This window comes from Plodia interpunctella, chromosome 7 (assembly GCF_027563975.2).
Source record: "Plodia interpunctella isolate USDA-ARS_2022_Savannah chromosome 7, ilPloInte3.2, whole genome shotgun sequence".
Taxonomy (NCBI): Eukaryota; Metazoa; Arthropoda; class Insecta; order Lepidoptera; family Pyralidae; genus Plodia; species Plodia interpunctella.
This window is the reverse complement of record NC_071300.1, coordinates 3004840-3019191: the sequence shown is the minus strand read 5'-3', so window position 1 is coordinate 3019191 and position 14352 is coordinate 3004840. Positions and strand designations below refer to the sequence as shown.

Sequence of the window (14352 nt, the reverse complement as noted above, 5' to 3'; positions counted from 1 at the left end):
ATAATTGTATGAATAATTATAAGTAAAATAACAATACATTTATGCTAAAATCATAAATTGTATAATATAATCTTCATTAGATCATTAAACAAATGTAAGAAGAACAAATAACTTATGACTTATCGTGAATTGTTACTGAATTATTTTCTAATTGTTTAGTGCTAGCTGCGGAATTTCGTAATAAAAAGTATCCTATGTTTTATTCCAAGTTATATTCTACCTGTGTACCAAATTTAATAACAATCAGTCCAGTAGTGCCTTGTGCATGAAAGAGTAACAAACATACATACACACATACATCCTCACAAATTTTCGCATTTATAATAGGATATTTATGGGAAATGTCAAGACGTCTAATGAAAAACTATGAACTTTTTTATTGACATTTTGAATAAAATTAATTACTAATATCTGTGTTAATAATACTTTCGCAATGGTTAAATAAGATTCAACTCTACATTTTTTTTAATATACAGCTATATAAAAAAATGTAGAGTATATACTACGTTTCCGCTGAATCAATCATTTGTATATTGACTCAGTATAACAATATAATTTTACTTAAGAAAATATATCACAAAATAATTGCTGAACTCTAATTTGAGCTTTTACATATTTTTTAAGTGCTTTAAACATTACTTAAAGCGCTTAAAGCGCTGATGTTGCACGCGAGTATAATGCTCTATCGTACGTTGTCTCACCATAACATAACCTAGAAATCGTGCACGGAACACAATTCGTCGATACGAGAAATGTGTGGATGTAAAATCATCGCTATCGTTCATTCAGTGAATGAATGACGAAATTCAAGTTCAGCTGATCAGTCATTTAGTTGTTTTCATCAATGATGGAGTGTGTTTAAAGATTCACTTACTTTTTTTCACTAAACTCTCCGATTATCAGGTCTTAGTTTAAGGTTGTTACTAAGGTTAGCTTCTTCTTTAACACTCGTATAGTATTTGGTTTAAATTTTACACTTAAACGGAACTTAAAGTGCGAAAATTAATTTAGAAGAGTGTTACCGGGAATTACTTAATATTTTTTTTCTGTGACTGTGAACAATTGGTGAGTGAATATTTAAAATTTAATTTATTATTAGATATGTATTAATTTTCTTTTTTATTTCATAAATTGATTCGTAAATAATGGCAGCATTTGGATGTATTGTATTATAAAAAGGATCAGACTACCTAAATAATTTATTATTTAAATTCTATATTTATTTAGTATAGTTTTAGTTACTTGAAATTTGAAGTGTTTAAAAATTTACATGCGTACTTATATGCTTGCCATTTTGTTTTTATGTAGTTATTTTTTATTTAAAGACTATATTTATACAATGTACTTTTATAACTATCATAAATTTATAATAGTTAATTAAAAAAATATATAACAATACATACTTCATTGATAATTTTTAGTAGGTACTTAGGCATCATTTAAACACAAAGTTGGTTGGCCTATAAGCAGCTCTACCGTTACATGCAGACAAAGTTTATTTTTTATAGGTATACGTATCTGCTTACCCATCTAAATTATTTTACCAAGACGTATGACATTTTTGACAGATATAAAAAAATGAAAAATAACATATTTACCATAAATAATATAACAATTAGATAATTTTAGTGTATTTTAATTTATTGTGTCGTAATTTGATGTACCTGTGAAATGTATGTAATGTACTGAAATAAATAAAAAAAAACATTTGCAAATATATTATTGATAATGTGTAATAATAATGATTCTAAGCGGCTACGGTAACGCGTTGTTTGGAATATTTTAAAGTTTTGTTGTATTTTTACACTACAATAAACTTATTATGGAAAAATAACAGATTACAGTCAATGAAAAATATTACGTCCAAAACTTGTTCATAATCATAGGAAAGAGTTGATAGTACGTTCACACCTTTTATTCGAAGAATTCCATCTAAACAAATATTGCCCACGCGAAAGCGTTTTGTTCACGCCAAAATCCACTAATATTACACAAAGATAAACTGACTGTTGCGGAGGTATATTTTATTCAGACATCAATAAAATGAGTCTAGTATTATTGTAATTATTGAAATATCTAAGAATAAGTTTAATTGTTATTTGGTTTGATAAAAAATATTTGATGTTTCCGAAAATCACACGTTTCGGCCAGTAAAGACGCGATAGTTTCCTCTTAGGAGTATGACCCCCATTAGACCGGTTCTTATGGTTAAATATAATATATTTATTACCTATGTACGTTAAGTGTTTGCCACCAATTTAATCTATCGATGTTTGTCATATCAAAAATAGTATTATTAAATCCAACTAAATTTATAAAGATGAAAATTTGTGAGTGTGTTAGTTATTCTTCACGCTCAAACGGCTAAGACAATTTTTATGAAATTTGCTACTATGTTAGCTGATACCTTGGAATAATATATATAGTATGTATATGTATTTCTGTAGGATTTGATCAAAAAGTCTGAAAGTCGCTTCGATAAAGTAGATGACGATATTGTGCATAAAAAGATTTTTTTAATAATTACCGCAGATTGCAGCTTATAAATTATATTGATCCTTAACAATTTTATGACATTATTTTTTATCGAATAATTAATATGCATGCTTATGCTATTATATGCACTTTATAATGCTAATTTAGCAGAATACGTCAGGTAATCCAAAGCAATAGCACATTAAATCGATTGCAATTTAGTATTTTCATGATAAACTTTTAGCATGAAATATATGTTGATAGTATTTTTTGGCATTTGTTCTTCCAGTTGAGGTATTACAAAGAACGCTCAGACACGAGTGGTCTGTGGCGGAAGGTAATACGGATTCACAATATATGTTTTTTTAAGTTGTAACATTCTATTCATTCCAATTTGATGGATTCACTGGTGGATCAAAGTAATTTATTTCCTCTTTGATCCCCCGCGCTTCTTCGTTTTACGGTATGAAAGTATGTAATAATTTGGCTGATGTTTAAAATCTACTTAATATAATAACTTGAAATATCTATCTGAAATTTGGCAGAATGTTTATTATTTTGCAAATCAGCATGATCAGCTTTAAATATTATTTAAAATTGTCAATAATTATAATACAATTTATATATATATTGTAAAATTTAAATTATATTTGAAGTTACCGGTTGTAATATATTTAATGATAGTAGGTGCTGGTAGCAATAAAATTTGTCATATATTTGTTCTAAGATAGAGATTACACATTGATAACTTTGAGATAAAATGTCTAAAAGGACTTTGTAATTGTACGTATTTGTCCAATTTTACGTCTATAAATATGTTTTTTTTATTCATAAAAACATATTTTACATGAACAAGGTATTCTACTCTAACGTACTCTAACCTTGCATGTGTCTTAATTTCATGATAAATACAAATCCTGTTTATTTAAATTCAGTACAAAATGGAAGGGACGGTGTTTGGAGTATGGGACTACATCATTATGGCCACAACGATGGTCGCGTCCACGGCGATCGGCGTATACTTCCGATTCAGTGGCGGGAAACAGAAAACCAATGAGGTTAATCTTCTTTAATTAATTAAAACTCGACCTAGTTCAGAACAGCCTCGTGGAATGAGCGGCTTTATTTTGCCGTACATATAAATTTTCTATTAAGCATGATTTAAGTTCTTGATATACGTAAATGTACAGTCACATTGAATATAAATTTTACTGTCTTTTGTATTTCTTAATCATATTTAAATCTCTTTTGCAGGAATACCTCCTCGCAGACCGCAACATGGCTGTATTCCCAGTCGCTGTCTCCCTCATGGCTTCTTTCATGTCAGCCATCACTCTACTAGGAGTCTCCGCTGAGAACTACTACTATGGAATGATCTTTATCATCATCAACATATCCTACGGCATCGCAACTCCCATCTGTACCAGACTTTACCTCCCAGTATTCTTTGGACTACAAAAAACCAGCACTTACGAATACTTAGAGTTGCGATTCGGGCCTAAAATAAGAATGGTTGCTTCATTAACGTACACATTACAAATGTTGTTATACAATGGAATAGTTCTGTATGCCCCAGCTATAGTTCTAGAAGCAGTTACCGGCTTAGATAAATTAATATCAATATTAGTAGTCGGATTAGTATGCACCTTCTATTCTACTTTAGGAGGCATGAAAGCAGTATTATTTACAGATCTCTTACAATCCTTGTTAATGTTTGCTGCTGTATTCAGTGTTGTTGTATTTAGTTCTATTGAACTTGGAGGATTTGGTCAAATATTTGTAAAAGCAGCAGAGGGTGGACGCCTTAATTTCAACAAGTAAGTTGAACATTTTGAATATTTTTCCGTAACATTTTATGTCTTGATAGGAGTATATATTAACCTATATTTTATTAGTTTCAGCGTCGATCCGACCGAGAGACATACATGGTGGTCTCTCATTATTGGTGGTATGGTAACATATGTATCGTTATACGCTGTTAATCATACTCAGGTAACTTATATCTCTGATGCTATAGTAGTGTATATAATGTAGTTAGACATCAAAATTGATTAAATGCATGATTTGCTTCGACGAAACTATCTATTTTTAAATTGGTTGTCAATTATTGATTTGAGTCTCGCTACTATTCAATCTACCAACTATGAGATAATTTTACGTGATACATTTGTATAACCTTTTGTAGGTCCAAAGACTGTTGACTGTGAGCACACTGGATAGATCGCAGTGGTGCCTGTGGTGGAGCTGGCCAGTGCTCTCTATTCTCAGCATCTGCACATGCATCAGCGGCCTGGCCATCTACGCAGTGTACAGGGACTGTGACCCCCTCAGTAATGGGATGATTACTTCTGTAAGTCTATGAATGAATTACTTGAAGATAGAAACACTTTATTCGACTATAAAAAAACACATTTACATTTTATGCTTAAACTGAAAAATACCTAATTTTAAATGAATCTAATATTAATGGAAAATCGCATGACATTCGCAAAGGCAACCAGCTCAGCTATATTTTGAACTGGAATACTAGATTGAGTAATTTCTTAATTTATTTTGTCTACGATCTAAAATAATTTCTAAACAATCTATTTTCAATAACAAGTTTATCTTGTTCTTAAATATACATTTCTCTTCATTACCATCATGCAACTAAAAATAATAAAAAGACTGAATGATAAAGCAATGTTAATTTAAAAATAGTGCAAGTTCATTTTAAAATCAAAGTGTGAGATCAAGAGATAAATATCTCTAAGCGAAATTATTCGGAATATAAGTCCTTGTCTATTATTTTTTTGCACCTCCTCCCTCTTTTATCTTGTGAACCGCTAAGATTTTTGATTCCCACCCCACTTCAAAGTTTTTCGTAACCTACTAATTAGGGATCTTCAAAAGAAAGAGAATAATATATTTTTTGAGTTTGTGAGTGCCACCATAGTCCTCATCTATCCTACATCAGGCTAGCTTCAGGTCAAATATGCTAAAATGGTTCCGCTGTCACATTATTTAGATTCAACCTAAAAAATAAACCGATACCTATTTACCGAACCAAAACATGTGACACACGACAAAACAATAATAAAATAGATTCCTGAGATAATTCTCAACTTAGCATCTAAGATTGTTTTGAGATATAAGGCAACATGCGTTGGTCTTCCGTTGGTACATCACGCACAATGGCACATCGATAAACAGATAAAAACATGAATGCAAACAACTTGTTAGACAAAGCGAAGACAAGAAAATCAAATAAATAAAGCATGGAACTCGGTGGCTACGATAGTGATGGTTAACATCCGCTATGATCAATCACGCAAAAGGTGACCAAATAATGTATTATCTCGTGTTTTTCATGATACTATATGTGTATTTACTGTTAAAAAAATTATCAACATGGGTTATGCCCATGCATGGCTCATACTTCAGAAAATCATACCACAACATATCAATTTGATATCTACCTATCAGAGGTGGGATGAACTTTACTAATCAAGGTCGCTGTGAATGAAGGATTGGTAAATTTGAAATTATTCAGGGAGGCCTATGTCCAGTAGCAGACTTCCTATGACCAGACAAACAGATGATGATGAATAAGTTTTTGAAAAATATTATATATATATCATTTAAAAGACCTGAAAAAGTGCCTTTGAAGATCGATGCCTTGAAGTTGTAATTTCTAAATAAATCTGCTTTGTTTTTGACTGAAATGATAATGATGAATATGTAATGTAACATTTTAACTAATCATCAGAACGATCAGTTGATGCCTTACTACGTGGTGGACGCGATGAGACAATACCCAGGGTTGTCAGGGCTCTTCGTAGCAGGCATCTTCAGTGCCTCTCTGTCCACAATATCTTCGGCTTGCAACTCCCTGGCAGCTGTCACCCTCACAGACTATGTTAGCAGGTAACCAGTTTCTTTAGTGATCAAATGGATTTGTTTTAAGAAATGAATTTAATTGCAGTTATGGACTGGGTTGTATGTTGTATTTGAAAATTTTTAAACAAAATTATTGAAGTGTTTTAAGAACTCTTACCCTATTTACCTATTTATCATTTGTATTTGCAAGCTTTCCGAAAAGGTAAGAAATCTTGATTTCTTTTTATAAATGACGAGACTCAGGTATTTTTAATTCACCTATGATTACAATATCAAAGTAATGTGTCTAGACTAGAACTATATCATTCAAATAGCTATTATAGTATGGTGATAAAATTGTTTTTTATCACCATTTTCACGCATTTAATAGCAATAATTATTTTATTATTATTGCTATCAAAACGCGTTATTTGAATTCTCAGAATACATAAAATCCGTCTCTAATCTATGGTTGAATTAAATTCTCATGCAAAATGGATTAAGCACGTAATTTTTACAAAGATATCGATTTTATATGCGAAAAAAGGCGGTGTATAAATGATTCGACTATCAATTAACGGTATAATACTCGCATGTTCCATAATGGAATGCATGAAATTGGTTATGTGTACTTTGTTCATGGCTCAATCTCAGTACAAAGTCCACAGTTGAAGCGACGACGAAGCGACCCGCACATCGTACGACAAAAGATTCACCTACTAGTAGTAATCTGATAGCGTTGAAAGATAGTGGATCTTTCAGGTGATTCTTCCATTTGCAAAAAAAATGTATACCTATATAAAATCATCAAAACTGACGAATTTACAGTAATTTTTAGTCGTATTTGTAGAAAAGGTAAACGGCAACTTGTTATGCCTCTAAAACCATATCGTTATTACCATACTTACAGACAAATCGTGTAATCTTGTTATCAAAATATGTAATGTTTATCTAAATCTATATTAAAGTGCCTGGCTCATTGTATTTTCCCATCCAGCTTTTGGTTCAATTGCTATGCCCACTACGATAATACAAGGAAACGAAAGTGAATAAAATTCGTCCGTATTAATATATCAATATCAACTGCTGTCTAAAGTACTTACCTAAAAGGAAAACTTTAAACTCATGTCACCAAATCACAATAGACGCCTTATATGATTATTTCTTAAATAAAAAGTAGTGCCCCGTCCCAGTAGTCTCACATATGACATCTGGTAATGTTTGACGACCACACTACCACAGCGATTTATTGGTCAAATAAAATACGAATAGAGCACGCTTCTGACTTTAGTCTCTTTTCGCTAAATCACTTCCACAGAAAAATTAGAGTAAAGGTTTCGACACCAATAAAAGTGTTTGAGAAAGAATAGAAAATCACTACTTAGATTTGGTATTAAACAAATTCGCCCCTTGCCTTTCTCTGTTTTAAGCTTTCTTTTTTAAATCACGCAACGGATATTGATGCAGTTTTAACTATTATTATTTTATTAATGCGAACCGGGCCGGATCGCTTATAATTTATATTTTGATTTTTCAAGGTGGTTCACAGTCCGTCAAGCGTATATTGCTTGGCTGACCAAAATCATCGCGTGCGTATACGGCCTGGTGTTCCTAGGCCTGGCTTTCCTCGCTGAGTACCTGGGCGGAGTCCTGCAGGCCGCGCTGACCATCTTCGGAGCCGTCGGAGGACCCCTGCTTGGAGTGTTCACGCTTGGCATGTTCACCACGTACGCCAATGAACTGGTAAGATGTAACAAATAATGAGATGTTCACTAAGAAAATCTGTTCTATCCCAACTGCCCCACATCCTACACTATGGTGGGCTTGAACGAGGCCAACGACAGAACGATCAGCGTGGCCACATACACAGTTTGAACAATGATATTTCTAACGTGAAACGTAATAAACTATAGATAAATATTATGTAAAAAATATCTACTAAAGATTATCTTAATATGTTACTGAGTTAACATAAAATCTGTTCTATTAAAGGACTAAATGGAAAGTTAAAAAATTTTTAGACAAGATAAATTGAACTTCATAGCTTATATCATTGGAAGGCTATTGACCGATGGATCATTGGCCGTGCTATGCTAGTTGACCTTGGAGAGAACGTCTTGTCGTAGCTGCTGCTGACGATTATGGCCAGATCATGAGTTCTGACCATCTTAGACTAATTGTGATAGCGCACCCTTACACAATTAAGTATCATTTAGTGTTAGATATACAGTGTTAAAGATTTACGATTTCAGAGCCCCCTATGCCAAGGGTTGCTCAGGCCCTGTGCACAAGCCTTCTTTATTCCAATCTCTTCTTTTCTCAATTTTTTAATAGCAAATTCATGGTATTTTTACAATTTCCAGCTATGTTAGTATGTTGAGTTGAACTAAAAAAAGTTGCGTGACATTGACCGAGCGAAGTGGGGTCTAGGTGTTGTGTTTTATATAAAAGTATACATTTGCATTTGTAATTGAGACATCTAATATTATATGATTGATTGATAATGATTGAATAAATAAATACAAAATGATGATAAACTATCTGCTCGTCGGAGTTTTCTTTTTTCATATTTTTTTATAAAAAGTAAATTTTAATTCCGATCCCATTACGGCACGCAATCGTAGTCTTAATTTTAATTTATATCAATCTTATAAACTAACACTATATGACATGTCTACTTACTCATTGATATTAACTTTCATATCCTTATATAGTTATTTGGCAATATTAAGTAATATATAAAGCATCACTTAGGCACTTCTAGTGCTAATACACCTAAATGATGCTTTATTCTATATGAATCCTGTTACATTATCATCATCAGCCATTTTAATGTTTTCACTACGGGGGCCCAATTTACCATGGCCACGACCTGACCATAACCCACGCAGGTCAATTTCGGAATTGAATTGTCAATTTTTTTTTTATTCCAGGCGGCGTGTATATCTCTAATCAGTGGCATGGCTGTGACTCTGTGGGTCAGCTTTGGTGGCCCGCGGCCACCGATCCCGAAGTTGCCTCTCAGTACTGTAGGCTGTGGGGTCAACGGCACCATCATAGAGCCAGTCGAAGTCGACCCTAGTGCCTACTTTTATATGTACCGGGTGTCCTACCAGTGGACTGGCACTGTGAGTCATCAATTAAATTCAATATTATTTTTTCTAGATAACAAACATCTATTGTGTTAGTATAACTTATCCTGTGTTAGTGTAATGGTTAAGACGTCCGTCTGTGAACCGAAACGTCCAGGTTCGTATTCCACTCGTGCCGCATGAGTTTGTATACTAATCTGAGGATCTTAAATAAGTTTTCATGGACCACCACTGCTTCCAGTGAAGGAAAATATGTCGAGGAAACCTGCAATCTGGTTGATTAATTAACTTGTATTTGAAATGATGACGGCAATGATAAAGCTACTACCTACATTAATAATACCAAGAAAGTTGGAGTGTGTATCGATCGATTTACGAAGACATGTTACGGCTAAACCCTGAAGTGGGTCATAGTTGGTAACACCTAGATGTAACCTAATGTTTATTCAAAGCGAAAAATTTGGTAAATATGCTAAAACACAACACAAGATAACCTATGAACAAAATGAACCCGTAACAAACCAAAGCAAGCAAGCGAGGTAAAGAAATCTATTTTTTTCCTCACCCTGGCCTATATTCGTTATATTTAAACTCTACAGATCGGCTTCTTATGGGTGATGATAGTGGGCACTGTCATCTCACTGGCGTGGAGACAGCAACAACCTTGGGAGAAGGATGGCCGCAAATATCCGGACCCTGCATTGTTCACTCCTCCCCTCGCCAGGATCTTAAAAAGAAAGGCCGAGAAGGAAAAGCCCGCTGTCCAGGTAATAGGGTGAATTGATGTCTGTGGCATGCGTGGTTTGCTGGGGTAGTTCGTATATTTTCTACTATCTTTGTTTTTGGGAGCAAAGGTGCTAAAATGTTAGATAACATTTTTCGTCTCTTTTCTTTTACATTGTTACTTAAAAGTGTTACAAAGACAATGAGTGTTACCTAATATTTTGCAACGTGCTGTGTGGGAGCACTATTAGATCTAGACTTCCTCTCCATCGTAACCTAAAACATGGCAGAGATATAGAAATTTGTTTCGAATAATGAATGTATAACAAAAAATTGAAACGCAAGTTTGCCTACTAGAAGTGGATTATTGCGAAATTTATTTGAAAGGCTGATAACAAGAGTACATTGATATCAGCTTTTCAAATAAGTATGTTTTTCACCTGTCGTATTTAGGTACCTATTACGAGAAATCAGAATCAGGTCCTTATTTTATAATTATAAAAAATAAACTAATTTAGATATTTGAATTATATAGGAATATCTTTAAGCATGCTAAGTAAATAAACTTTAATCTTTTCCATATACTAACCTCATTTCATAGTTCAACATGCTTTGCAATGCATAGTTTATTTTTAGATGGAGTAAATAGACGCTTGATGCTGCTCTGTAGATAGCAATGACTCTACAACAGGTGGGTAAACTGCTTATTTCTTTATATATCTAAAATAAATTGTACGCCTTGTATAATACTTTTTTGGTGCTCTCTGGATGATATCCTGATTTTCCTTAATCTATCAATACTTCTTTTATTTTCTTATGTATATCGACCGATTTGTCTTGCTTTAAGTACTTTGGTCTTAATCTGAATATCTATAAAAAACTACTTCTAACTAAAGTTATTAAGTTATTATTTTCTGGAACTATCTTTGACTAAGAATCTTATGTTGCTTGGTTTTATAATGGTTTGCACTGCTACACGAAAATTGAGTTTTTTTTAAATTGTGAAATGAAACTGTAAGAATAAATGGTATTTAAATAATCTTGACGAAATGGACCATCGAAATTTCAACAATTACGAAATTTTATTCACGCCTAATGGTTGCGTTTATTATGTATAAGTAGCTTTTTAAAAATGTCGTGTTACGTGTAATATAAATATAGCTTTACGCAGTAGCCCTGTCCCTTGCCCACTGCCGCATTCTAGCAACCAGGAAGACAGATGGAAACGCCGTTAAAAGTTTATAAATACCCACCTGTCCCTTAATACTCTGGTAAATGCCATGAAAAATGGCGTAAGGAAAACAAAATTGTTTGAAAAGAATTCATTAGAGTCGCGTGTCTTTTTTATTTAACGTTACGCAGTTGGCGGACCTTCGGCTCCCGTGTTCGGCTCCATGCGGCGGTATTCCGCCGGGAAAAGGCTCAGATGACAGTGATCTGTTACGCAGTTAATATTACAATTACACAATTTTTTTTTATTGCATGTTCATATTATTCTTTTTCACATATTGGTTTGACGTACGTCCGGTACCTGCCTCGATAATAATAATAAATTATTTTTCACAGTGCGAACTTCTGAAATACAACGGAATACAGGATTGAAATTCAGATTCTGCAAATAGACAATGGAATAATATACTTCATTTGTTACATGTACTACAAAAGAAATATTTTACACCTAATAATTAATTATATGATTTGCTAGAGATGATCGCACAGTACTTATTCGAATGTTTCAAACTCTGGAATCTAAGGTGTAACTTCAAGGTGCACTGACGAATTCATGTAATACACCAACAACACAAACACGAATTTATAACCCAGAAGGCCTACGACGAAACATATAAACATTTAGTACATTGCCAACGTCCACATGCTGCCTCTTTTTGCCATAACGTGTAAAAAATTAGAGAACGTGTGGACGCAGTTACGTGCTACGACATGAGCATAACGACATGCGCTTCTATGTCTTTAGCTTTGGGGCTACCATGAAACATAAAACACGTAACACGTGATTGCGTGTGTGTCTGTTCCTACTGATCTCATTCATTTATTTGGATATTCTTGCCAGTCTCATAATAGGCTTTGTTTTGCTTATATGTACTTAATTCATAAAATATGAATTCAAATTCATAAAATATCATGCAATTTCAAGCAGTATTATTGCAGAGACTATTTTCTCTACAAATCATTGCACATTTAAATATAATAATGTTGGGAAAGAAATTCTCAGAAAATCGTAGTAAACAAATTTTTGTCTCTTTGTTTTATTTGTGGTGGAAAATGTCGTCGTTAGTGAGAAAAAAAGAATTTGTTATTTTATTTAGTGAGAGCAACACTGTTGTAAATTTCACAATATTTTAACCTAAATAGCGAAAAATGTAAAACAAAAATAGATATATTAAAGGAATAATAACTAACATATTCATACTTGCTAATCTGAAGTTGAAAGCTAAATCAAGTAAATTGCATCTTAGATAGAGAATGACTAGAAAATTTTGAAACTAAACCAGAAAAATTTATACACAGACTTTGGATGCCTTAAAAATCGAACATCAGTGTAGATCGAACAACACCGATTTATAATTTTTTTAAATGAGAAAAATACTTAATAAGGATTTTTATGTTATGCAATGATAATCAATTTCGATATAAGTAAAACCAATACTACAAGGGATGTATTCATCCGTAAATACAAGTAATGTCATAAATCAAGAATTATATGCTTACTTACCTAACGGGACAATAATACGATGTACTTTATGAACATAACTGTAAAAGGTGTGCCTGTAAATTATACTTAGTAAAATGACTTAAATAATAATATGAAAAATATTCGAATAATGCACATGAGCTAATATCAGTATCTGTTTTGCACAAAAGCACTTATTGGCATTATACGAATGAAATACTATTTTCTAAATTAATGATGAAGTGGCTTCCATTTTTATAAAGACCTACAAACTATTGCTTAGTAGCAATTTGTGTGGTTGTTTGTAGTGTCACTGACGCAATGATATGTACAACTTATACAATCACAATATTGTTATAAGAAAATTATTTATTAGCTCGAGTAATGTGTATAAATATATATTAACCGACAGGTATTAAACGCGCACATACCTTTTTTATTTCCCATTATTAATTTTAAAAAGTATAATATATAATCGTTTAATATATAATTTAATATATAATCTTACAACGCGCAAGTTTAGAAATGTGTATAAATATCATTGATTACAATTTATTACCAATTATATGTAAGTCCTAAGTCAATTAAATGTAAATTAACCGAACGTCATTTTTATATATATTCGACTTCTCAGTTATTATTTTTATTTCAAAGACTATATGTTTATCCAAGTTGGAGTTTATTATTTAAAAAAAAGTTAGTTATGTGGAAACCATAAACGAATATTTTTTGGGCTGTGCTAATTTTTAGAATTGTCAAACACTTTATAATTTAAAATAAGTACATATATGTATTCACTTCGAAGAACATACGATTCAATATTTTTTATTTTTATAATATTATTTAGTTGATGTATTTTGAATACGTGCACTATTGTTTTATTATGTCTTTTAAAATAAATATGGTTGTTGAAAAATAAAGTGAGTAAGTAGTTAAATTTAGTAATTTATATATATTAATTTAGAATGTTAGAAGTGTATTTATACTACTATTTTTTTAAAAGACAAATGTATGACGTAAATAATTATATTATGCAAGTAATACAAATGAAACTGCCATGTCTTTATACAATTTCGAATTATTTCTCGTCTAACCATTTTTCATTATTCCAAATAAAAAATATTTGCTCTTCCCTAGCAATATACTTTCAAGTATCTGAATGATGTAATTTATGAACGAAGGAAGCACACCAAAATGCTATACAAAATTACATAATTTCGAGATTAAGAATACATATTGTTACAGAACAGATTTTTTTATGTGGAACGATAATTAATGGGTCGAACGAATCATCATTTCATATCACTAGATCAATCGATATACCTAATATATTGACCAGAATTGTTATACGGGTACCGTGAGAATGTAGTGACTAGGCATTTTACAACATAGTATTTACCAGTTACATATAAACAGTGTTTGTTATTTTTTTCAATAAATATATTTTCTTTAAAACACTCTTTTCTTTTATTTACATTCCTGGTTCTTAATAGTTATTTAATAATGATCGTT

General features: G+C 32.1%; 1 protein-coding gene across 2 annotated transcripts; it reads left to right on the top strand.

The window, feature by feature from the left end:
- The first annotated feature begins 745 nt into the window (after nt 1-745).
- On the top strand, nt 746-14297 carry LOC128671321 (putative sodium-dependent multivitamin transporter). 2 transcript variants are annotated; one of them, XM_053747720.1, is made up of 11 exons: nt 746-1065; nt 3411-3533; nt 3730-4292; nt 4371-4467; nt 4661-4825; nt 6224-6381; nt 7872-8076; nt 9267-9461; nt 10025-10192; nt 10785-10839; nt 11715-14297. In XM_053747720.1, the coding sequence occupies exons 2-10, from the start codon at nt 3417-3419 to the stop codon at nt 10791-10793; spliced, it is 1677 nt and encodes a 558-aa protein (XP_053603695.1). In that variant the 5' UTR covers nt 746-1065; nt 3411-3416; the 3' UTR covers nt 10794-10839; nt 11715-14297. The 2 variants fall into 2 exon arrangements, with proteins under 2 accessions (XP_053603695.1, XP_053603694.1); XM_053747719.2 differs by lacking the exon at nt 10785-10839 and having other exon boundaries at nt 747-1065.
- The last annotated feature ends 55 nt before the right edge of the window (nt 14298-14352 follow it).

Bases quoted from the DNA above. Each gene is read 5' to 3' on its own strand.
- LOC128671321 (XM_053747719.2), top strand. From the start codon at position 3,417: ATGGAAGGGACGGTGTTTGGAGTATGGGACTACATCATTATGGCCACA. The intron at 8,077-9,266 runs GTAAGATGTAAC...TTTTTATTCCAG, and splicing joins CCACGTACGCCAATGAACTG to GCGGCGTGTATATCTCTAAT. The intron at 9,462-10,024 runs GTGAGTCATCAA...TAAACTCTACAG, and splicing joins CCTACCAGTGGACTGGCACT to ATCGGCTTCTTATGGGTGAT.